This window comes from Carcharodon carcharias, chromosome 2, assembly GCF_017639515.1.
Source record: "Carcharodon carcharias isolate sCarCar2 chromosome 2, sCarCar2.pri, whole genome shotgun sequence".
Lineage (NCBI taxonomy): Eukaryota > Metazoa > Chordata > Chondrichthyes > Lamniformes > Lamnidae > Carcharodon > Carcharodon carcharias.
In genome coordinates this window covers 172,558,354-172,583,782 of record NC_054468.1, presented here as the reverse complement: position 1 = coordinate 172,583,782, position 25,429 = coordinate 172,558,354, and the positions used below count along the sequence as shown (strand labels likewise).

Here is a 25,429-nt window from a genome sequence, read left to right as displayed (position 1 = left end):
CCAGTTGGAGAGTATATTATTAGGTTTAGAGTAGATATATAAAATTCAAGGAAAAATCAAATATTTAAATATTTAACAGGGGCATAGTTAATTTCACAAGTTGAAAAAGGATCTGGCCCAGCTGGATTGGAATCAGAATTTGGCAGGTAAAGCAGTAAATGGGCAACAGGAGATTTTCAAAGGCTACACACATTTCCACCAGAGGGAAAGAATGCGTGTTCTAAGTTAGAGCTTCCAGGCTGACTAAAGATAGAGAGATTGAAATGAAACAAAAAAGGTTATATCAGGTTCATAATTTAGTAGAGAATCAAGCTGAGTACAAAAAGGGCGAAGCTGAAAGAGGAAATAAGTGGGGCTGGGGCAATGAGAGTGTAAGAAAATAGATGAGCAGTAATATAAAATTATTTTATAAATATATAAATAGTAAAAAGATGTTTAAAGGAAAGCTGGTACTGATTAGAGACCAAAAAGATTTCCTTCTGGTGGTGGAAGGCATGGCTGAGGTACTAAATGAGTACTTGGCATCCATCGTCACTGAAGAGGATGCTACCAATGTCACAATAAGGGAAGAGGTAGTAGAGAAATCAGATTGGGTAACAATACATAAAATAGATAGTTTACAAAAAGGGCTGATAGCATTCAAAGTAAAAACGTCCCCAATCTGATGGGATGTGCTCTCAGTGCTGAGTGAAGTAAGGGTGGAAATCGCATTTGATCTGGCCACACTTCTAATTCTCCTTAGATACAGGATGGTGCTAGAGGAGTGGAGGATTGCCAAATGTTATACCCCATTCAAAAAAAGACAAAGAGAGATAAATTGGGCAATTGCACACCAACCTAACGCTGGTTATGGAGAAATGTTTAAAGATGTTAATTTGGTATAAAATTAATTGGCATTTGGAAATTAACAGATTAACAATAACGTCAGCATGGATTTGTTAAAAGCAAATCACGTTTGACTAACTTGATTGAATTCTGTGAGGAAGTAACAGAGAAGATGGCTGAAGGTAGTGTAGTTGATGCTGTGTATATACAGTTTCAAAAAGTGTCTGATAAAGTACCACATAATAGACTTGTTGGCAAAGTGGTTGTCCATGGGATTAAAAGTTGTGTGGATTCAAGATAGGCTAATGGACAGAAGCCAGGAAGTAATAGTGAGCATGTTCTTTTCAGACTGGAGGGATCCTCCAAGGGTTAATGTTGGGACCAGTGCTCTTTTCGATATACATTTCCCAGATTTTGTGGTCAGTGGTGAAGGAACAACATTTCCTGTTCACCATGTTGACAGGTGGCCACCAAGATTTTGCGGGCGTTAGAGTGCAGACTTGCTCCAATTTGGCATCTGATTCAATGTGCCGGCCTCTACAGGTGATCTGTGGCATCTTTGAGCAGGAAACGCAAACCAGAGTGAAGAGTTCTCACTGAGACACATGTGGCTGCATTTTCCTGCAGGCAATTCTGTACATGATTTATGTTTCTTGCTTTACACTGCTGGTTTGTATAAAGGTGTTGTGAGGAGGCCAGGAAATAAATAAAAAATCCCTTTGGGGCCGTCCTGCCTCCAGATGATTTTTCCAGTGGCAAGCTGCCACGGGAAACAAAACCCACCAGTGGAGGTGGTAAGTCAGTTAGGTCAATTAATACCCCACTGGGGGCAATTTTCAGACACCAACACCATGTTCCCCAGCATGGGACCAGCCCCCTGCTGAGATTAGAAGCCAGCAGCATCTTGAAGGCAGGCTCCCAAAATCCCCAGAGGATAATCAGTGCCTTCTTTCACTGGCCCAGTAATTGAGCTGCTAGTATGAAAAGGTCACAGACAGAACCAATCCTGTGGAAGGGTTTCCACTCCACACTGATGGCTTTAACAGCATTGGGCCTGCTTTAATTTTACACTTTCAACAGATTTCTAAGAGAGCCTCCATTCTGAGGCGCACATAGGCTTGCCTGACCATCCAGTGTTGCAAGGCCTCGTTTGGACTCCTGCCAGCTATCCTTAATTGGACGTGAATGTGATGGAGGCCAATTAGGGGCCCCACTCATGTAAAGTTCCAACGGCAATCATGGAGGCTCGCGACTCGCATTCGATCTCGATGATGAGTTCCCAAAGTGAAATAAAGCTCGAGGAAAACAGATAAGGTTGAGAGAGAGAGAGGTAAACAGGCAGGAAAAGTGAGAAAAAAATTTTTTTTAGGTCTCCAATATTAACACTAATCTTGTGAGATAATGAGTCTCAACATTTATAAAATTAATTGTTTTAGGACCGGAGAGGTTGTTACTTATCACATTGTTAAAAATTCACTTAGTCCTGAATGTACCAACCCTATCTTGTTCTGCTGACTTTGGTCACTAGTTCCCACTAAGTCGAAGCCATTACAGTCAGCTCAGTGCTGAATCTATTGGGGGGACCGCAACAGCAGAGGAGAGGTATATCACTCACTGCAACTTCCGGATATTTACTTTTTAAAAACGCTTTCATGGGAGGTAAGCACACTTAACAAGGCAAGAATTTGTTGCTCATCCCTAGTTGCTCTTGAGAAGGCCATAATGCTTTCTTGAACCGCTGCAATCCATCTGGTATAGGTACACCCACACAGTGTTGTAAAGAAGGGAGCGTCAGGTTTTTGACCCAGCAACATGGAAGGAACAACAATATACTTCCAGGTCAGGATAGTGTGTAGCTTGGAGGGGAGCTTGTAGGTCGTGTTGTCCCCATGTATCTGCTGCCCTTCTCCTTCTAGCTGGTAGAGGTCATGAGTTTGGAAGGTACTGTTGAAGGAAATTGGGCAAATAGCTGCAGTGCATCTCATAGGTGGTACGAACTGCTGCTACTGTGCATCGGCGGTGGTAGGAGTAAATGCTTAAGGTGGTGGAAGGGTTGCCAATTAAGAAGGCTGCTTTGTCTAAATGGTGTCAAGCTTCTTGAGTGTTGATGCCACACTCATCCAGGCAAGTGATCCAGGCAAGTGGAGAGTATTCCATCACATTTCTGACTTATGCCTTGTAGATGGTGGACATGCTCTGGAGAATGTCAAGGGGAGATGATTAGATTCTCTCTTGTTGGAGATGGTGATTGCCTGTCACCTGTGTGGCACCAATGTTACTTGCCACTTATTAGTCCAAGCCTGAATGTTGTCCAGGTCTTGCTGCATGTGGGAATGGACTGCTTCAGTTTCTGAGGAACACAAGAACTAGGAGCAGTAGACCATTCAGCTGCTCGAGCCTGCTCTGGTCATTCATGGCTGATTGGATTGTGGCTTCACCTCCACATAACTGTCTGGCCGCACCCCCCACCCCCATAACCTTTGACTCCCTTGTCGGTCGAAGATCCATCTAACTCAGCCTTGAATATATTCAATGAGCCAGCATCCACTGCTCTCTGGGGAAGAGAATTCCACAGATCAACGACCCTCAGAAAAAAAAAAAAATCCTTTTCATCTCCATCATAAACAGGAGACCCCTAACTTTTAAACTGTGTCCCCTAGTTCTAGACTCCCCCACAAGGGGAAACATCCTCTCAGCATCCACTCTGTCAAGCCCCTCAGGATTTTATATGTTTCAATAAGATCACCTCTCGTTCTTCTAAACTCTAATGGGTATAGGCCCAAATTGCTTAATCTCTCCTCATAAATCAACCTCTTCATCCCAGGAATCAACCTTCTCTGAACTGCTTCCAATGAAAGAATATCTGTTCTTAAGTAAAAGACCAAGGGCAGAATTTTGCCTTTGGATGGCGTGCGGGCCCCACCGGCTTGGCAGCGGGTGGGCAGCTGACCCACGCTGCTGAAATGGAGCCCACCGCCATTTTAAGTGGGTGGGCCAATTAAGGCCCGCCCAGCAGCATCCCCGACAGGAAGCGCTATGTGCTTCCTGTGCGGGGGGGAATCCCCAGCTGTCAAAGTGCCCTCTTTCACGCATGCGTGCAGAAGAGCGCACTTCTTCTTGAGGCAAAGTCCTGTCTCAGGGAGAATACTGACAGTGTCAAAAACATTAAAAATAGAAACATTAAAAAATTATTAACATGTCCCCCTCATGAGACAATGTCACACGAGATGGGACATGTTAATAAAGAACACATACGCTTTATTAATTCTTTACCATACGGACATGAAACTTCATCCCACCAGTGGATGAAGTTTCATCAATAATCTGAAGCCCGCTGGAGCCTTAAAGTTGGACGGGCAGGTCTTTAATTATTTTAACTAGCCTGTCAATGGCCTCAATTGGCCATTGACAGGTTGGCAGGCAGACAGCTGATTTCGCTGTCCGCCTGCCTTCCTAAAAATTTAAATGGCCTGGGATGACGTCAGGGATTCCTCTCGACGTCATCCCGCGTCATTTTCCCCTTTGCCGACTGGGCCCTGCTCCCAAATCGCCAAGGGGAAAATCCTGGCCCAAAAGCATTGGCAGTACTCTTGGTGCAGTCTCATCATGACTTCCATACTTTTTTGTGATTCATGTACAAGGACACTCAGTTTCCTGCAGTCTCTCTCCATTTAAATAATATTCTGCCTTTTCTATTCCTGCCAAAGTGGGCAATCTCACATTAGTCTACATCTGCCAAATTTTTGCCCACTCACTTAACAGGCTCTGCGCATCCTTCTCACAACTTGCACTGCTAAATATTTTTGTGTCATCAGTAAATTTGGCTACAATGAAGTCAGTCCCCCAAGTCACTGGTGCAGAGCATAAATAGTTGAAAAGCCCAACACTGATCCCTGTGGTACTTCCACTAGTTACAGTTTACCAACCCGATATTGAACATTTATCCCAACTCCGCTTTCTGTTCGTTAGCCAATCCTCTATCCATACCAATATAACACCAATGCCATGAACTCTTACCTTCTGCAGTAACCTTTTTATGTGGTACCTAATCGAATGCCTTTTGGAAATACAAATACACCACTTCTACAAGTTCCACTTTATCCACCCTGCTTGCTACATCCTCATAGAACTCTAATAAGATTGTCAAACATAACTTCCCTTTCACAAAACCATGCTGGCTTTGCCTGATGGTATCATGATTCTCTAAATGTCCTGCTACTACCTCCTTAATAATGGATTCTAGCATTTCCCCTGGTATATAGTTCCCCGCTTTCTGCTTCCCACCTTTAGTGGTGTTACATTTGCGGTTTTCCAATGTGCTGGGACCTTTTCAGAATCCAGGGAATTTTGGAAGATTACAACCAATGCATCCATTACCTCTGCAGCCACTTCTTTTAAAACCCTAGGATACTGGCCATCAGGTCCAGGGGCCTTGTCAGCCATTAGTTTCCCTAGTACTTTTTCTTCAGTGATTGTGATTGCTTTAAATTCCTTCCTCCCTTTTGTCCCCTACTTTTCTACAATTTTGGGGTATTGAGTTTCATCTAAGATTTGGTACAGTTCAGACAACTTTAATTCTGTCATGCTACATAAGTGAAGTGTGAGGTGATCCACTTTGGCAGAAGAGACAGAGAGGCAATACAGACTAAATTGCACAGTTTTACTCAGGGTCAGTAAATGTTCTCTGCTCTGGTACTCAATACCTCTATTTATAAAGCCTAAGCTCCTATCTGCTTCACTAACTATTTTGTCAATATATTCTGCCACCTTCAATGATCAATGCACATGAATACCCAGCTCCTTCTGTCCCTGAACACTTTTTATAACTGTGCCATTTAGCTGTACTGCGTCCAGTCATGCGGCAGAATCTTCTAGTCCCGCCAACAGGACGATCGGCAGGTAGGGGAACTTAATTTCACGTGGGGCCAAAAACCAGTTTCCCGGTGGCAAGATGAACTTTAGGAATTAAGTTCTCAGAACTTTAACTGGAGGTCAAGTTTCCTGACAAGCAATGTCGGGATGCTCTTTTGCAAGCATTAGCAAGTCATGCATGCTCTTTAAAAGGCCACCTTACCAGAATTAAGTTCCCCAAATTAAAAGAAAAATTAGAATGTTCACTTTTATGGCTGCACGTAAATGGCATGCACTTGGTGCGATAGACTTCTTTCAAGATGAAAGAGTGAACTGCCGCTGTATTGTCCTCTTTAGGGAGCAACGGTAAATGCCAGCCTATGCTTAAGACCAGGTGATTGCAATGTAAGTTGCATGGAGGGTGACCAAGGGAGGGAGGAAGGGTTAGCGGAGAATGGTGGAGCAATGGCCGGTCAAAGGTGGAAGAGATATTGCAAGCTAGCCGGGTGCCCTATAAATATGGTGCCCAGACCTTTGACCCCATGAGGTAATGGCGGGATATTGACTTACTGCCCGCACCTATTGCAAGAAAGAGTGAGCTCATTGTGGATGCATATTTAATGAACGGGACAGCACAAGACTGCACATGATCATCCTGTGCCCCCTCTCTCCCCCCAGTGGAAATCACTTCCACTTTCGTGCCTGCTACCGAACTTAAGACTTCAGATTGGAAGATTCCGGCTATAGTCACCACAGTTTAGGAAGGATATGAGGGTCCTTGAGAGGATGCATGAAGAGATTTAACAGAATGGTTCCAGGGATGTCGGATTTTAGCTACAACGTTAGAGAAGCTGGGGTTGTTCTCCTTGGAGTAAAGAAGATTGGGAAGAGATTTGATAGACATGTATAAGATTATGACAGTTTTAGATAAGGTAGACAATGAATAGCTGTTGTCATTTGCTGATGGTACAAGGATCAGAGGACAAGAATTAAGATTGTGGGCAAGAGATGCGGTGGTGGTGATGGGGGCGGGGGGAGGGCATCAAAGTTATTTAGGGCACAGAAGCAGGTCACTTGGTGCACTGAGTCAATGCTAGCTCCCTGTGGAACAATCCAGTCAATCCCACTCCTCTGCTTGATTCCTGTAGTCCTGCAAGTTTATTTCCTTTAAATGTCCATCCAATTTCCTTCTGAAATCATTGATTCTTTCCCCCTTCTGCCACCCCCGTGGGCAATGAGTTCCAGGTCATTACCACTCGCTGTGTTAAAAAGTTCTTCCTCACTTAGCCCCCCGAGTCCCTTGGCCAAAATCTTACATCTTTGTCCCCTAGTCCTTGTACCATCAGCTAAGGAGGAATAACTTTTTGACGCAGCGAGCAATAATGAACTAGAATTCGCTGCTTACAAAGATTCTGGAAGAAGGGACGATGAATGATTTCAAAAGGAAATTGGATGGCATCTGAAGGAAATAAACTTACAGGGCTTAGGGGATGCAATGGGCAAATGGGACTGATTGGATTGCTTCAGAGAGCCAGCATGGGCTAAATGGGCTGAATGGTCTCCTTCTGTGCCATAATCATTCTATGATTCTAAGAGATTAAAAAACAGCTTCATCTGAGAAAACATATCATGGTTAACTTCGATCTTTCTTTGCTGGACCTGCAATGTATTAAGAAAATGGTTTTTGGTGCACTCCCGAAACTCTTCCCCATTTTGACCACAATTTTTTGTCTTCTCCCATCTTCTTCAGTAGCATTAGAAGACCAAAATGTTACAACTCCATTACTGGAGCAAACCTCACTGAATTACTTACGAAGCTCATCTTTAATTCCTTGTTAAGATTCTTTAAATAAAGACTTGCAACAATTGCATCCCTTCTGTTTTTTTAAATTTTTATTTGGTCTTGGGTAAAGTGTTAATTAATGGGAACAGATTTTATGTTTTAAACAGATATTTTTAGTATGTTCCATCTAAACCACAACTTTGCACAGGGGAGGGGTATTGTATATAATACCAAAGCTGCTTTTTTTGATGCCTATCCCAATCAATTAGGAAAGCTTAAAGAATTCACACCCACCTCACATTGGTTGTTTAGTTTAGTGGAAGTAATATCCAACTGTTGGTATCGTTCCTTCAGGTTTGCAAACTCAGCTTCCAATCGTGTATGATCTAGCTTGGCAACATTCAGTAAACTTTTTAGATTTTTGTGGTCCAACTGCAATTCTTCATTCTCCTTTAACAAGTGGTTGTATATTTGGTTCAACCTTCAAAGAGAAATAAATACTTAATTTCTTGTAGAGCTACCTCTTTGCAAACTATAAGGAATAAAGCAGAACGTAAAAAGAAAAGTCAAAGATAAGAAAGCACACTTCATCCCATCAAAGGTTCTTCCTCCAAGAGCCCTGATTTTCATTGTAACAGCTCCTTTCTAACTCTCAATGCTGGCAGTCAATTTAACAAGTGATTATAATTGTAAAGTCTGAATCAGAAGGTTGTGGATTCATGTTTTTCTCCAGGGCTTGAGCACATGATCCAGGGTAACAAGTCAGTATAGCAATAAAGGAGTATTACATTGTATGACATGTTGTTTTGCAAACAAAAACATTGAAGATTTTGAAGGTGTTTAACAGGGTAAATACTTGTTTCCCCTGCCTGGAGAATCTAGAACAAAGGGGCACAGTTTCAAGATAAGGGGCCGATTATTTAGGGCTTACATGAGGAGAAATGTCTTCATCAAAGGGTCGTGAACCTTTAGAATTCTCTACCCCAAGGGGTTGTGGGTGCACCATCAATGAATATATTTAAGGCCGAGATAGACAGATATTTGGTGTCTCAGGATTTCAAGAGAAATGGACAGTAAAGTGCAACTGAAGCCCAAGATCAGCCTTGATCATATTGAGTGGCAGAACAGGTTCGACAAGCTGTATCGTTTTCTCCTGCTCTTATTTCTTACATTCTTGGATTAGGCGCAAGGAAAACTTCCACAATGTCAACCGAAGTAGTAGACTAGTGAGTTTATTTTGATGTCCTGACTAACATGACCCTGCAACACCACCCTCACCAATCACCTACTCTCTGGAACTCTCTCTCTAAAGACCTCCAATCTCCACTTCTATTTCCAACTGTCAAATCCTCCCCAAATCCATGAGTTAATTCATCTCATCATTTTCTCTCATAGCATATTATCTCTTCTCTTACCTGTAAAGATCCCTGGGATGTATAGGTATACACATGTTGCAGACATAGGGTGAAATTTAATGCGCCAGGGTCCCCATGCTCCTCCTTCCCCTGGTTTGTGCTGCAGCAATTTAAAACAGAACCACCTGGGAACAAAGTCCCACCTCCGAGAGCTGCTGGCCACTCAAGTGACCGGCAGCTCTCTGTTCCAGCAATGCCACAGCTGAGATTGCATTCAGTCCCCAGTGAAGATCATCACTGGAGGCTGACACTGAGGTAAGGTGGCGTGAAGGACTTCGATGGGCCCAGGGAGCCCGAAAGGGAGGTACCTTACTTTTGCTCACTATAAGCCTGAGTAGTAAAAGCTGCCGGGCTTCACACTTGGTGAGGCCTCTGCCCACCATGGGAAAAATTGCAGTTGGGCAGGAAGAGGCCCTTAAGTGGCCACTCAAAGGCCTCAATTGGTCAACAGACAGGCCACCCGATGCTTCCCCTGACCTGCATAAAATTATGACAGGGTGGGCAGGTGCTGGGAACAGCACCCTGGCATTGTGCCCAATTTTACATTCCCCTTATACCTGCCAACCCACCAGCGGCAATGTAAACTTCAGCCCATATATATTACTCCTCCAGTTATATGTCCTAGTACCCCATCAGCTTTTAAATTGTTTTTGCCACATTGTCTAAACATTGAACTCAGATTGCTTTCTAAATCTCACATTGCCAATTCAATCCAATTAATTGTGTAGCTTTAGCACAATTTTTCATAAATCTTGTACTCATTTATCAGTGTTTAATTTAATTTGCCATGTCTGTCCAATTGCTTTAATTAATCTAAACCCTTCTCAAAATCTTTAGGTTCATTTCACATTTACTACAATAACAAATGTGAAACTTTAAGCTTACATTTTATTTCAATATCTAGGCTGTTTGTGTACAGGGATTCAAAATTACCCAATATCTACTTTACTTAACAACCTCCCCTTTACTCTGACTTAACAAATTCATGTTACATATTTGTATTAGCTTGCTATGTGCATTTTGGTTGCTATATTTTCTACATTACAGCAGTGACTACACTTCATAAGAACTTCATTGGCTATAATGTGCTTTGGGACTTGCTGAGGTTGTGAAAGGTGATATATAAATGGAAACTTCTTTCTTTCTTCTATCCTATTTTAACTAACAACTTATCCATTCCATTTATATCTTGAACTCCAGTAACATTTGGCCTAATTCGAAGTCTTTCAAAAGAAGTATCAAAAGTTTCTCAGATTCTAAACACTGCTATAGGTTTGAATATTTTATCCTCAAAGAAATAACGGAAATATTATTAAGTAGAATTTTTCTCTTCTAAATCCATTTTGGCATTCTAATATTAAGATTTTGTTACACAGATACTTCTCTAGTTAGCTCTTAGGATAATCTCCATTATTCTATTGAGATTAGGCCAATGACTTGCAACTGCATTGGATCCATTCAATCATCCCTTTTTAATGTGGATATGTTTTTTTGCTTTCAGTCCTTCAGAACCTCAACCAGTACCTAATGATTCTTTCCAAACAATTATCAGTAGCCCACAAATTTCTTTCCTGGATCTCCTTCAGCACCCTGTATGTTATTTGATCCAAAGTCCATTTATTTATCTATCAAAATAATTTCAAAAATCTTAATATACTGGATCTAATACAAAAATAGTTAAGCAGTTTTTTTTCTTATCCACTTCAATAAATATGTTGAGAAACTATTTAACATTTCAACTTTTTCATATTTTCAAATTCATATTCCTCAAGGCCATCCTTTCAAACAACTCTCAAGTTTGCTAAAATTTTTCAGTATTGAGATCATCTAGAGCTCTTTTTCATAGAATGGTTACATAATAGGAGGCCATTTTGCCCATCTTGTCTGTGTTGGCTCTCTGCAAGAGCACTTCACCTCGTGGCACTGCCCCATATTTTCTCCATAGCCCTGCACATTTTCCCTTCTCAAATAATGATTCAAATCTGTTTTGAATGCCATGATTGAATCTGGCTCCAGCATACACTCAGGCTGCGCATTCCAGATCCTAACCACTCAATACATTAAGCTTTTCCTCATGTTGCCATTGCTTCTTTTGCTAATTACCTTAAGTCAGAGCCCTCTTGTTCTCAATCCTTTCACCAAAGGGAACAGTTTCTCCCTATCTACTCTATTCAGACCCCGAATGATGTTGAATACCTCGATCATATATCCTCTCAGATTTTTCTTCTCAAGAACAGCCCCAGCTTCTCCACCTTTTTGACAACTCCTATACTCCTCCCAGAATTTTCTTGCCCATGTTCTCCTCCCATATGTTTGGCATTTAGGAACAGAAGTGGACCATTCAGCCCCTCAAGCCGGTCCTGCCATTTAATTAGATAGTGGCTGATCTGTTCTTCTACTCAATTTCCCTGTCTTTTCTCCACATGCCTTGAGAACCTTATCTAACAAAAATCTACTAATCTTGGCTGGAATTTTTAAGTGGGTCAGGGCCGAAATCAAGGGGGCACAACGGATCATGGGAGGAACCCTCCCCTGGACCCATAATCGCTGTCGACTCACCCATCCAAGATCATGGCCAGGCAGGTGCAACTTTTTAAAAATTAAAAATAAACTTACCTTCATTTCTCACTCTCTCTGCATTCACATCTGCAGCTCCCATCTCGGCCATCAATCACCAAGTGCTGGAGGGCCTCCCACTGGCTTTCCAATCTCAGGAGCCTGTCTGCCATTCCTAACTGGGCAACAAGCCCTGTTCCCTGCCATTAATTGGCCTGGCCTTTTAAAAATCCAGGCGGGCGTGTATGGAACATGCCTTGCAGAGTTGGGACCTGGAACTGAACGGGCAGTCAGGTTCCTGACCCAGTCTTGAAAATTTCAATTCACTTAGCATCTGCAGACTTTTTTTGGTGGAGGGGTGAATGGGCAAGTGTTCCAGATTTCAACTATCCAATGTATGAAAAAATGCTGATTACACTCCACAATAACCTTGCTCCAATTTAAAATGATGCCTTCCTTGCTCTCCATTCCCATCAGGGAAAATTGTTCCACTGTATCTACCTATCAAATCCCCTTGTCATTTTAAATACCTCAACTAGATCACTCTCAAAATCCTAAACTCAAGGGACTATTACCCAAGTTTATGCAATGTCCACTTAATTTAACCCTTTAGGCCCTGGTTTAATTGTGGAGAATACCCTCTAAGGGTAATACATCTTTCCTGCCCTAAATGAATGTAGCACTCCAGATGAGATCTGATTAAAACAACTCTACAACTGAAGCATTACTTTCACAATTTTGTATTCCAATCCCCTTGAGATAAAAAGTCAACAATCCATCAGTCTTTTTGATCACATTCTTGGATCTGTGCACTAGCTTTTAATGACTTGTGTATATTGATATCTAAATCCCTTGCTCTTCCATTGCTCCTATTCTCTCGCCATTAGTAAAATACACTCTCTAGCCCCTCTCTTGCAAAACAAAATAAGTAAATTAAAACTCCTATTCAAAATTCCTGTCTTTGTGCCTGTCAGTCACAACTCTCATTTAGATTTGGATACTCCCAAAGGGTGATTCAGCCACTGGGAAAGTTGTTCATGTCTAATTAGCCAAGTAAATGTTAGCATACAGACACAAACACTTACTTGCTTCCTATCAGACAAAATGGAGCAGTATTGACAGTGACAATAAAACGTCTAAATTTAAGAAGAATTTACAGCACAGAAACAAATGGTACAGATGATCTTATGCTAGTGTTTATGCTCTTCACAAGTGTCTTTCCACCCTACTTCATCTAACCCCAGCTACATATTCTTCTATTCCTTTTTCCCCATTCCCCATGTACTTTATTGAGCATCCCCTTAAAGGTATCTATGCTATGCCTCTCAATTATTCCATGTGGTAGTAAGTTTCACATTCTCTGGGGAAAGACATTTCTTCTGAATTCTTCATATTTGTGACCCCTAGTTTTAGACTTCCCACACATAGAGCAGACATAAAGAAAATGTTTCTATGAAACCTCATCATTATTTTAAAGACTTCTATCAATCCACCCCATCACTTCCTCGAGAAAATAACCCTAACTTGTTCAGTTCTCATGATAGTTCTAAGCCCTCAGTTCTGGTAATGTTCTTGTTATTTTCATTTTGCACCTTCTTCAGTGCTAGTAGGTCAGGCTGTAGGACATCACAGGAAAAGACCAAGGAGTGGTGCTATAATTGGAAAAAAACACCAATATGCAAAATTTCCAATGCCTCCACCAACCTCTCATTTTCATTACAAATTTTCTGGTACTCGTGCACCATGGTGTCATGTTCTTCAACCTCATGATGCATCTTCTCCTGTTCTTTTTTCAAAATTGTCTCCAACTCCTCCAGTTGGGCTTTTTGCTTCAACAGCTCATTATACCTGTGCACACAATTTAATTGGAATCAAGTTTCATCATAATATGAAAAAAATCCATTCTATACCAAATTACAGGGAACACATATGGTATTTTAAAAGACAGAAGAACTACGTCTTGTAAGGTTGAGAAAAAAAAACTTCCACTTACAACAGAATATACTAGTACAGAAATAGACAATGGGAATGTTTATGGAATGAAAGCACAATGCATCAAAGTGCTTATTCCCCTGACCTGTCATATCAAGATAACACTAGATTGCTTGAATAAGCCTCTTTGTACACAGTTGTATAGTAGCAAACACACTCTTGGCCTCAAGCTCCTTTCCAGTTCCCTCCACATCAAAATCTCTGTTCAAAGGGGAAATAGATGGGAATAGAGATTGCAGCTACAATCCACAGAAAACATTTTTCTTAAGATCAACAGCATAAGCACCAAACATCCCTTAAGCACCAAACAGCTCTTAGTTAATGGTGGCTTTTCAAACTTGTTGCAAGACGATTATTTCATAACAAAGATCAGCTGTAAAAGATGGAATTATGAGTGACTTCAAAGTTGAATCCTCCGACTAGCTTTAGAAATTATTGCAGAACTCCGCCATCAATGTAATAAGAGTGCTCTAGTCATGAAAACAAACAGGGAAACTGAGAAATGCCTCATAACCTTTAAGATAAATTCCATACAACAAAGAGCTTGTTGAATGCCAATTACAGCTCCTGTTACCGTTTAAAGTCTCTAATACTTCTGTGGAAGCAGCTATGTGACAAATACAAGAAAATAAACTTTTAAAAAATTTATTTTTCAAATTTTGAAATCTTAAGTTCATTAAAAATGTTAAATACAATCCTTCAACAACGAGCATTTTTATAAACAGGCAATTTAATTATGGTAGAGATTGCAGGAAACTGGAGATTTGTCAGATACCTAACTCATGTTATACTGCCTGGTCAGACATCAGTAATGTTATGTTCTATACAGTGTGAAAAAATGGTTGCCAAAAGTATAAGTCCTCAACCAACTGTAGCTAAGCCATCTCTATGGTTTAGATAAAATTAGGTCTTTATTAGAGGGTTCATGATCTGACCGATTGTTTGTTTAGAAGAGTCCTGGATTGAGCTATTACTGCCTCATTATCCAAATATGAAGAAAGGGGTGGGAGCAGTAAGAGGAATAAGAGGAGTGAAGGAGGATACAGGGGTAGGAAGAGGAGGAGAATGGAAATATTAAAGTGGACAGAGAGCAGGAGGGGATCAGGGAGAGGGAGAGAGGAAGGTAAGAAAGGGAGGATGAGAGAGGGGGGATTGAATGGAGAAAGAGGGGGTTATGGGAGAAGTGGGAGGAAAGAACAAAAGGGAGCAAGGATGAGGAGGCAGGAAAGGAGGATAGGAAGATGCAAAGGTTGAGGGGGCGGGACGAGGAATGGGTGGGAGCAGGAAAGATAAAGGATTGAATCCATAGATCAAAAATGGAAGAAGGGAATGGAGTCATTTTAATATTCCCTTTCTCCCAATACTCCTCTCCTTTCTCAACTCTCCTTTATTCACTCCTTTCTTTCCTCTTTTCCTTGGCTCTACCCACCTCCACTCGCCAAAACTATTCCTCTTGCCTTTCCATGCTTAACCACTCTCCTCCTCTCTATTTGTCACCTTCTCTTGGACCTAATTCCTGTATTCATCTCCTCCCCCTTTCGTCCTAACTCCTCTCCTCTATTGATCCTCCCAATGCCTGCTCATTCCCTTCCACTCCTCTATTACTCCTATGCTGCTTATCTGTTCTACTTGTTCTCTGCTTTTCTTCTCCTTTTCCGTCATCATCCCTTCCCTTCCGACCCTTATTTCATGTCAACTCCCACTGTTCTTATTCTTTCCTAACTGTTTGGGAGGGGCACCAGAGTCCAATATGCACCGGGAGCTAAGATTAAAGATTTCCATGAGGGGTATGTTTTACTGTATTGCTAAATTTAATTTAAAAAATACACATTTAAGATTAACAACTCAAGTGCCCGCATCACCCAAAAATAGAGATGATTGGATGGGGAACACTACATCTTTGAAGACCATTGAAATCTGCTGATTTTTTAAATTTAAGAAATATTGAATTAGATGATAAAGACTACGTAACCAACTATATACTGAACTGAAGGCTTAAATAATTAAAAGTTTAAAAACTTTGAAGGTCAGTTTAATCCTTACCATGCAGAAGCTTAGTCAAAAATATTGGGCTGTAGCTTCTGAACTACAGGGCATCATATTTGAGGGGTACCCCAAAAATGCAGTGGGGAACCCCCCCGCCCTCCCTCTTAAATTCCCAATCAAGGTTTTCATGGCAATGGCCTGCGAAGTGCAAACTTCCCATGGGGAATTGCCCTGCACTGGGGAATCATCTAAAAATGCAATTTAAATTGCAAACTTCACATGGTTCTGATTGTCATACATCAGTAGTTACCCAGAAAACGTTAGAAAAATTAAAACCAATTCTCGCTTCTGGGTAACTGTTGTACAGTCCCACACCAACTCCCCACAGGACACCCCCGAACCCCCAGGGTACTCCCCCCACCCCCCACAATGGGACTCCACCCATTCCCTGACTAACCGCCCATCACCTCAATGGGACTACCCCCCCCTCAACCCTTGAGGAACTACAACCCCAATGGAACTCCCCAACCCATGGGATTTCCCCCCCCCCCCATCCCCAAGAGACTCCCCTCTGCCAGGCCCCACTCCTCCCCCTGCCAACAAAACAGCAAGGCCTGACTTCCGACCTCACTACCTCCTGCCAGACCCGACTACCGACCTCTCATTCTCCAAGCCCTGCCAGGCCCGACTCTCATTCCCACGCCCAAGGCCTGACCCGGCCCAACAATTGTAGAACTTCTTGTAGAAGACTCTAAGAATTCCAAACAGTTGTAAGAATGGATTATGTTCTGGAGTTTAGCTCAATTCCCCTCAAACTTCAGGAATCAAAGGTTATTGGGGTTAAATGGGAATGTAGCAATCGAAACACAAGATGATCAGTCATGATCTTATTGAATGGTGGAGCAGGCTCAAGGGATCGAATGGTCTACTCCTGTTCCTATTTATGATGTTCATATTCTTAAGTTTACTTGCAATTGGTTATCTCCCTCAGGAGTAAAATGCACAGAATTGATAAAAGGGCATATTATATATCGGGTATAAAAGGAAATAGCCTTTGAGTGAGCTGAATGGCTTTTACTTGTCCCTTTTTTAAAAAATTATTCTGCGGTAGCACTACCTGAATGTAAGTATAGGCTTTGATGGTCTAGCCAAACGATCAGAACCATACAAAGTTATATTGCACCAGGTACATAATCCAGAGGTCAAGTTTATGACAAGTGTTACAGTAACAGATCTTACGTCAGTCATGTTTCAGTGTGAATGTTGCTTGACTATGACAATTTTCTTTGATTGCTTCTATAAATACAACTTGAATTTGATTCTATATGAAGGTGGGGTCTGTTTCTTAGCTGAACTGGAATAGAAGGTGTGCTTTTGCATGGAGAAATTAAGCTGGACACTATACTCGTCATCAGGATAGTCATCTAACAAACATGACAGCTGCAGAGTTCACACTTTTGAAAGTCAGGCCATGTTGGAAGATAGTATTAAGAGGCACCATACCTATTCCCCACTGTCAAGAACCCACAACTGATCCAAATTCTAAAGCAGGCAGCTGGAAAACTGATCAGTTGAAATCAAAGTCACTGAGATATACTCACATTGGGAGAACAAAGTAATACCCAATTGAGGCAAATTGTATTAGTAATTAAGTGAAGATGAAACTTTATCAAAACTTACTAATGCTTTCAAAAAGGTAACAAACTTTCTAAAAGATTTTCACAGGACTTTGACTGTAACAGTTTCCAACTATCAACTCAAATGAAATTTAGCAAACAGAAAATAAGTTAATCTAGTCTGCCGTGTAAAGGCAACAATGAAGGTAGCCACTGACAATGGAAGAAAAAGAACCAATGCTGCTTTTCAAAACAAGTGTTTTATTATATATATATATATATATATATATATATAGCAAAATAGGGGATGATTGACCAAAATGACTGCAAAATAATGCAAATCTCTTAAAGGTTAATATTGCTAAGCGATTTTCTTTGAGTACTTCAGAAGATGACTTATTTTTACATGTGCCTGAAGTTTGAATGGCTGAAAACATTTTTAAAAATTAGGAACTACATACCTGTCCTCAAGATCTTTATGTTCAACTTCTAAATTTTTATGAGCAAATTTCAGACTTCCATGTTTGTTGATGAGAGCCTCATATTCTGTTGCCTGGTGCTCATGCAACTTCGCTAGTTTTTCATGATCTTTGATAAGTGAATCATACAGTAATTTCAATTCTTCTTTTTCTTTTATCAGTGATTCATTCTCATTCTCCAAAGACAACTGCTGGTTCTGAAGCTGAGAATTCTGAGTCATCAAGGATGCACTTTGGGAACTAAGTGTAGAATGTTCCACCTATCAAAGAAAAGTTAATTATTTATAACTTTAAATAGTCTAATAAACCTTAGACTGCTTAAAGAAGTCCAGGGTAAACCATTTCCATAAATGTCCACTTTTTTCTGAAATTAACATAATAGCCCAGATTTTGCTGGAGTAGGGCAAATGCTCTTAGGTTTTCCCTGCATGCTTCAGCTCAAAAATGTTTGTTGTGCAAGTTGTTAGAAGTGCAAAACAATAGGGATATGGCCAGGGCAACTAACACATTAGTGAGCAATGGGACCAACACTTTTATCATCTTAACTAGTGAGATTTAGGGATCGAGAAAGAAAAGGAGCAAGTGAATTAGAGCGGGTGCAAATCAGGTACAGAAAGATAAATATACAGGGGGAAAGAAAGACTAAATGGAGTGATACAGGAAAAGCTAGGAAGAAAAAATAAGAAACATTTAAATACTAGCAGAGACCTGCAAAACATTCCTGCAATGGTATCTTTTTTGCAACACTACTTCTTTAAATCCCACCCCGTTCCTTTCAGCCCTCTATCATACTGGAGAGGGATATGAATATCCAAAGAAGTTCGCAGCTGATCTTTGAGGTCCTGACAAGGGTGTTTTGGGAAAGCAGTAGCCTGTCATAGCTGCAGCAGATGTTTTTATGAGTCAAGCAAGCTGAAGGGGAGGACCTGGTCTCCATGTCCTTGTAGTTGAAGTTGTTTGACAGCATCATCCTCCTGGATCCCTCCTTCAAACCAACCAGGGTCATGTAACTGAAAAATCACCTACCTGAAGAAGTGAGGGATGATGACACCCAGATGGAGCTGAGGAGAAATAATAGAGGCAAAGTCCAATTGTCCTTCTTTGATGCACATGATTACATTGTCCAGATCACAGGGAAAAATTGGATTCCTAAGACCAGGAAAGAGGCCACCATCAGGGAGATGACTATCGGCGCTGATGAGGATGTAATTCTTAGAGTGAGGAGGCAGGTGGAACAGATTGCTGCACAGCGAGCGCAGATCCAATCCTTGTTTCCCATCTCCAAAGCAAGCCGAGGGATAATCCAAAGAGGTGCTGGAATTGTAATGGGGTTGGGCACTTCAAACAAGGCTGCCTTCAACAACCACAGGTCCCAAAGGCCTCAGGTACGGCAGCCCCATCCAGCGCAATTCCATTCCTCTTTCCTCACCAGAGGAAATACACACCCGGCAAAGGTATTGGAAGCGCTGAGGCCCTCTGCTGGAAGATTGACCACGAAAGGGAATCCACCTTTGCCAGTTTGGGGAGCATTATAGCTGATGCCAACCCCATACCTCAAGCAAATGGCAGCATTCACACCCCAATTCCCCACAGAATCCTGGTAGGGAGTTGCCAAAACGTCACTGATGTGCTTATCGGTAAGATCCAAACCAGATCCAGAGGCGTAAAGCCAGATACAGTTTCACCTTTGCCATCCATCTCAAAAGAGGATCGCAGGCAGCTTCAACTGGTTGATGAAGACATCAATAGATTTCACCACTAGTAGAAAACCCAACATCCATGAACCTCACACCATCTGATGAAGGAATCCAAATGGACACGTAAACTGCTGAAGTGTTAGAAAAGGATCAGAGAGGAGGATAGCATTCTCTACGGCCTGATTTATGACAATGGGAGAGAGATGAAGCAACTCATCCTTCCCGGCAGTCTCAATTGTCAAGCGTTGACAGCGGTTCATGATCAGGCAGGGTACCAAGTGTCGGAAAAGATAACTGTGCCGACCAGAGAGTGGCATTACTGGCCCAGGAAGATAGTCGATATTGACGACTACTGTCGAAACTGAGGGAGATGTACTTTCGCCAAGCAGAGAAGCGGCTTCACCCCAGCATGGGATCTCTGGTTGACACTGGTTGGACGCACTTGCAATGGATTTCATGATCCTCGAACCCAGTAGCAACAGGGCCGAGCACATTCTCATACCCTGATATCTTCACCAAGCTCACACAGGCCATTCCCACCCATGGCTAAAAATCCTCAATTATAGCCAGAGTGTAGTGCACAATTAGTTAATCTGTTTCAGTGTCCCATGTTAGATCCACAGCAGCAAAGGGCACAATTTTGACAGTAACATCCTACAGGAGTTCTGCAAGGTGTATGACATTGTCAAGAGCTGCACTAACACCAATCATCCAGAGAGTAATGGTTAGTGCAAACAATTCAACCATGCTTTGCATGAGCAATTGCATGTGCTGGCCATTGTAGTTCAATTGAACCTACTAATCACATGATTGCTTAATAAACAGTCATCGTGTGATATGTGTAGTTGCCAGGATGACAACTCTCAAGGAGGGAAGTGTGTAGCAAGGAAGATGACTGGGACCTTGGTGACCCAAATTCCGACATCAGTGCAGCCCTGGATTCAGGCCGAGCAGGAAACTTGAACAGCCCTGCTGGCCCCCTTTGGGATGAGAAGCAATGCCCTCGACAGGCTGGGGATGGAGCCTGAAGCTGAAGGAGGGGCAGAGACTGAAACCTGAGAGCAAGGGAGAGAACAGGGCAGCTGCCAAGGAGCAGGAGTACAAGTCTGAAAGTGTTGTGGTTCACAGTGTCCAGGAGCCAAGGCCACCAGTAGGACAGGCTGAAGCTTCTGACAGTGGCCAGAGAACCAGGAAGTGACAGTGGAGCTGGCAACAGCTGCTGGAGACCTAAGAGTAAACATTGGTTCCTTAGAAACAGAGACTGGAGAAATTATGGGGAACTAAGAAGTGGCAGAGGCATTGAACAAAATATTTTGTGTCTGTCTTCACAATAGAAGACACAAGCTCCATCAGAGAAATAGGCAATAACCTAGGGGCTAAAAAGAGTGAGGAAATTAGGGAAGTTAATATCAGTACAGAGAAAGTATTGGAGAAACATAAGGAACTAAAATCTGGCAAATCCCTGAGACCTGATGGCTTCCAAAAGAGATGGCTGCAGAAATAGTGGATGTACTAGCTATGATTTCCAAAATTCCTTAGATTCAGGAATGGTCCCACTAGATTGCAAGTTGGTAAATGTTACACCACTTTTCAAGAAAGGAGGGAGAGGAAAAGCAGTGAACTACAAGCCAGTTAGCTTAACATCAGTTGTTGGGAAAAGCTGGGATCTATTATTAAGGAAATCTTAATAATGCGCTTAGAAAAATATGGTATGATTAGTAAAACCATGTTGACTTGCTCTAATGGAAATCTTGTTTGACAAATTTATTAGAGTGTTTTGAGGATGTAACTAGTAGGGTAGATTAAAGGGGAAGCAGTAGATGTATACTTGGACTTCCAAAAGGAATTCAATAAAGTGCTGCACAAAAGGTTAATAGGCAAAATAAGGGCTCAGGGAATTGGGGGTAATATATCAGCATGAATACAGGATTGGTTAATGGATAGAAAACAGAAAGTGGGCAAAAACAGGGCTTTTTCAAGTTGGCAGGCAGTAAATAGTGGACTGCCACAAGGATCAGTGCTGGGGCTGAGACAGAGAGTAATGTGTCTAAGTTTGTTGATGATACCAAACTAGGTGGGAAGTTAAGATGTGGGAAGGACAGAGGCAGAAGAGAGATATAGACAGGTTAGATGGGTGGGCAACAAGATGGCAGATGGAGTATAATATAGAGAAATTTAAAGTTATTCACTTTGGTCGTAGTGAAACTTGTTAAGTGTTAATGTTCAAAGAGACTTGGGTGTGCTGATACAAGTAATGCAGAAAGTTAGCATGCAGATGCAGCAAGCAATTAGGAAGGCAAATGACATGTTGGCTTTTTTTTGCAAGGGGTTTAGAATACAAGAATAAAGAAGTCTAGCCACAGCTGTGCAGGATTTTGCTCCGCATCTGGAGTCATGTGTGAAGTTTTGGTCTTCACATTTAAGAAAGGATATACATGCATTGAGAGCGTACAGCGAAGGTTCATTAAATCGGACCCTGGGATGAGGGGGTTGTCCTATAATGAGGCGCTGTGTCAACTGGGCTTATATTCTCTGGAGTTTAAAAGAATGAGAGGTGATCTCATTGAAACCTACAAAATTCTGAAGGGTGAACACAGAGATTGTATCCATTAGTTGGGGAATCTAAAACATGGGGGCTACAGTCTCAGGGTAAGGGGCCAATTAGTTAGGACTGAGATGAGGAGAAACTTCTTCTCTCAAAGGGTTTCGAAACTTTGGAATTGTCAACCCCAGTGGGTTGCAGGTGCTCCATCACTGAATACATTTAAGGCTGGGATAGACAGATTTTTGGTGTCTCAAAGAAGGGATATGGGAAGCAGACGGGAAAATGGCATTGAAGCCCAAGATCAGTCATGATCGTATTGAATGGTGGAGCAGGCTTGATATTTCTTATGTTATGAGTACCGCTTGGACAGCACCCCTAGTTAGAAGGGACACAAGAGGAAGATCTCCTTCATTTCTGGGGGACATAGCAATCCAGGTCATGCGGTTACAGGAAATTAGAAACAGGAGCTTCAACAACTGAACTCTGCTACCCAGCTGGTTAGAGATCACTAGTTAAGCTCTTGACAGTGTCCTGGTGGATCTGGAGCATTGGCTGTGAATGTCCATTGTAAATAGTTTGTTTCTCTGAGCTAAGCTCTTCCACTAATGTTTAAAAAGATCTGATGCCGGTGGAATAAAGAATCCCTGTTTTATAATCTTCTTGCAGTTAGTGTGCTTGAATGTCACATTACAATATATTTACAGTAGAAGATCTAGTATTAACTTGAGTGGAAGCAAGCGAAGAGTCACAAATGTATGCCAAGTTATTTCTTAAAAGATAATTTTCATGTTGACCTTCCTTTCTAGTAACCTCTTGTGACTAGGACAGTAAGTTGTCTATCAGATCTTTTTCTGTGAAAATTTCAAATCAGTTCAACTACATTGCATAAACTCAATGAACAGATCCAATCAGTTAAATATTGTTTCACCAGCTGCCATGACTTATCTGGATTTTCATAGCTGACACTCAAATTCAAAAAAGTAATTGCCCATTATGCTTTGCACTGATAAAATCCCACTGAGGTGTTTGAAAGCAGCCTGGCTCCTCCTATCATCCTCCAGTTTGGCAACCAATGTGAACCAATCTTGCAATGAGTGGGCTAACACATTCTGTTCCAAAATTCATTGAAAATCCTATGTTATAATCAATTTTGCCTGAGGCAGAGCATAAGAGTATCGACATTTACCTTCCATACCTATTACACTTCTAGGAGATGCATGATAGGGAATTTCTATCTTAAATCTTTTATGTGAGATTACTTAGAACATGAATTTGAAATTGGGAATGTTGGTGAATCCTCCTGCAGTTCTGCAACATAGCCATGTGATGACTCTGCTATCAGCTTCTCACCTCCAGGAGCTTGTAAGTCAAGTAGAAGCTGCCTCCTTAAAAAGGTTAAGCACCATTGCAGCCTTCACCCCCAAACTCTCCTACCTACATTTTACTTTCCTAGTTCACGCGCCTTTTGCCCGATTGACCATCAGCCTTGGCTCTTGTCATCTCCTACCTCATTTTAGCTTCAACAGGTTGTTTTATCTCGATCAACATTTCACTTTCCCCATGCTTGCCATCAGGGAATCCCGATAAATACTATACTATGTGATTGGTTTAAAAACCACTCTACTTTCCACTACAGAGCTTTTCTATTTCTGTTTCTAGCCTCCTCATTCCCCATCCCTTTTCCTACTCTCCCTCAAAACCCTCTCTCCTTCCCTTGCATTCACTCCCTCCTTTCTTCTTCACTCTTTCCATCCTCCTCTCCCCCTCCCCATCTCTCTTCTCCCTGCCTTGGTTCACTTACTCCCCCAGCCTTTGACCTTGCTTGAATTGAATATTGCCACATGAAATCAAATAGCATGTTCTGAAGAAACATTTTTTTAAAAATTTATTCGAGATGGTTTTGTGACTGGAATTAAAAGCAGTGTTGACAAGTGAATCAAAATTATCAAAGGTAACCTTCGACTAGCGTCGGAAAGTGCTGGCCTGCAGAAATTAGAAGAAATAAATATCTACTTACCTGATCTTGAAAATAACGTTGACACTTCCGTTTGATGGAGCTGCTTGGGGCCTGCATCGAAAGACTTGTCGCAGGCCCCAGCAAAGTCTAGATCCAGTGTATTCATGGAGGCTGCGCCCCTTTTTTACAGCACTTGCCGCCATAAAACAGGTAAGTTTAATGGGTCAGGGAAATTGACAGGCCGGGGAAGGTAAGTGGGTAGAATTTTGGGGTTGGTGGTCTGGGGTTGATTTGGGGGTGGGGGGCTGAGTTGGTCGGAGGTCGAGGGGTGGGGTCGGAAGTCTTGGTGGGGGGGGGGGGGGGGGGGGGGGGGGGGGGGGGGTCTGAGCTCAGAGGTGAGGTGGTTGGGGGTTCCGAGGTGGGGTGGGGTGGGGTGGGTGGGGGGGGGGGTGTGGAGTCTTGTTGGGGGAGTGGGGGTCAGGGTGTGGAGAGTCCCGTGGGGTCAGTCTGGGCCTTTACAATAGTTACTCAGAGGTTAGAAGAGGTTTTCATTTTTCTAATGCTTTCTGAGTAACTACTGGTATATCCCTGGCGGAACCATCCGAAGTTTGCAATTTAAACCGCATTTTTGGATGGTTCCCAGCGCAGCGCAATTGTCCAGAGGAAGTGTGCACTTCTAGGCAATTGCTGTGCAAACTCTTACCTGGGAGCTTCCCAGAGGGATTCCCCAATACCCAAATTTGACGCTGGGGAGTGCGGAAGTTAGGGGCCATTATATTTTTTGTCAGTGTGAACACATCATTCTTCAGAATTTGTGTTTTTAATTGTCTTGAAAACGGTCTTCAAAAGTTGGTTTTATGGTAATAAAAAATCCTTTTTAGAAAACAAGTTGCTTATTTTGTTTCTAAGCCTGTTATCTTGTTGTTGTAATGGTTGTTTATACAAAACAGAAAAATATGCATGATCCTATTTATTTTAATGAATGGAGTCGAACTACGTTGGGAAACTGATTTTACAAAATATTTTCAGATTTGTAAATACTTTTCTTCTGAAAACATGTCCCAGTGCATTATAGCAATGTGCTGATTGAATGCTTTGACTACAGGCTTGTGTTCTTACTTAAGGAAAGTGTCTTGGAGTAAGCCCAGTTTTCATGAAGGAAAGCATTAATTCAAAAATATTGTTAGCATACGGATCACAGTTTTTACCAAATCCTTCAGAATTCTACTGTGACAAAAAATCAGTAGACGGTATTGCATACTACAACATAATTAAAAAGCAATTCTTGTTTTTGAATAAGAATGTATTCTATTTTACTAAGCATTGCACCAATTGTGAAATTTAAAAAAACACAAACACAGAATCTCACCTGCAGCTTGGCATTCTGCGTCTGTAAGGTGGTATTGTGCTCCTGTAGGGATGCTGTTTGTCTCTGAAGTGCAAGAATTTGGGCTTGCAAATTGTTATTTTGGGTTTCTAGCTGTTTCAGCTGGGTTTTCAAGGCTTGTTTCTCAGCCTGAAGAGTTGCATTCTTTACGATGGAAAGAGGAAGAAAATTAGTAAATGTCCAAACTGATCCTATAGTTAACAGTAAGCAAAACAGTAAAGAAACAGAATTCAGCTTCCAGCATTCTGCATATCAAACACCATAATATCAATTAATATCAATTTTACTTATTCTTCCATGGGGTGTGGCAAGGCCAACATTTGCCCATCCCTAATTGCCC

General features: G+C 41.8%; 1 protein-coding gene across 7 annotated transcripts in view; it reads right to left on the bottom strand.

Annotated features, from left to right (window-relative positions):
• The window catches only part of LOC121292611 (girdin-like), a 334,505-nt gene that overhangs the window by 88,592 nt on the left and 220,484 nt on the right, over positions 1-25,429 (bottom strand). For all 7 annotated transcript variants that reach the window (XM_041214804.1, XM_041214830.1, XM_041214822.1 and 4 more), the window contains exons 19-22: positions 25,072-25,233; positions 17,486-17,763; positions 13,135-13,278; positions 7,754-7,940 (exon numbers count right to left, since the gene is read on the bottom strand). In XM_041214804.1, the coding sequence (XP_041070738.1) occupies positions 7,754-7,940; positions 13,135-13,278; positions 17,486-17,763; positions 25,072-25,233 (771 nt within the window). The remainder of the gene's footprint in view (positions 1-7,753; positions 7,941-13,134; positions 13,279-17,485; positions 17,764-25,071; positions 25,234-25,429) is intronic.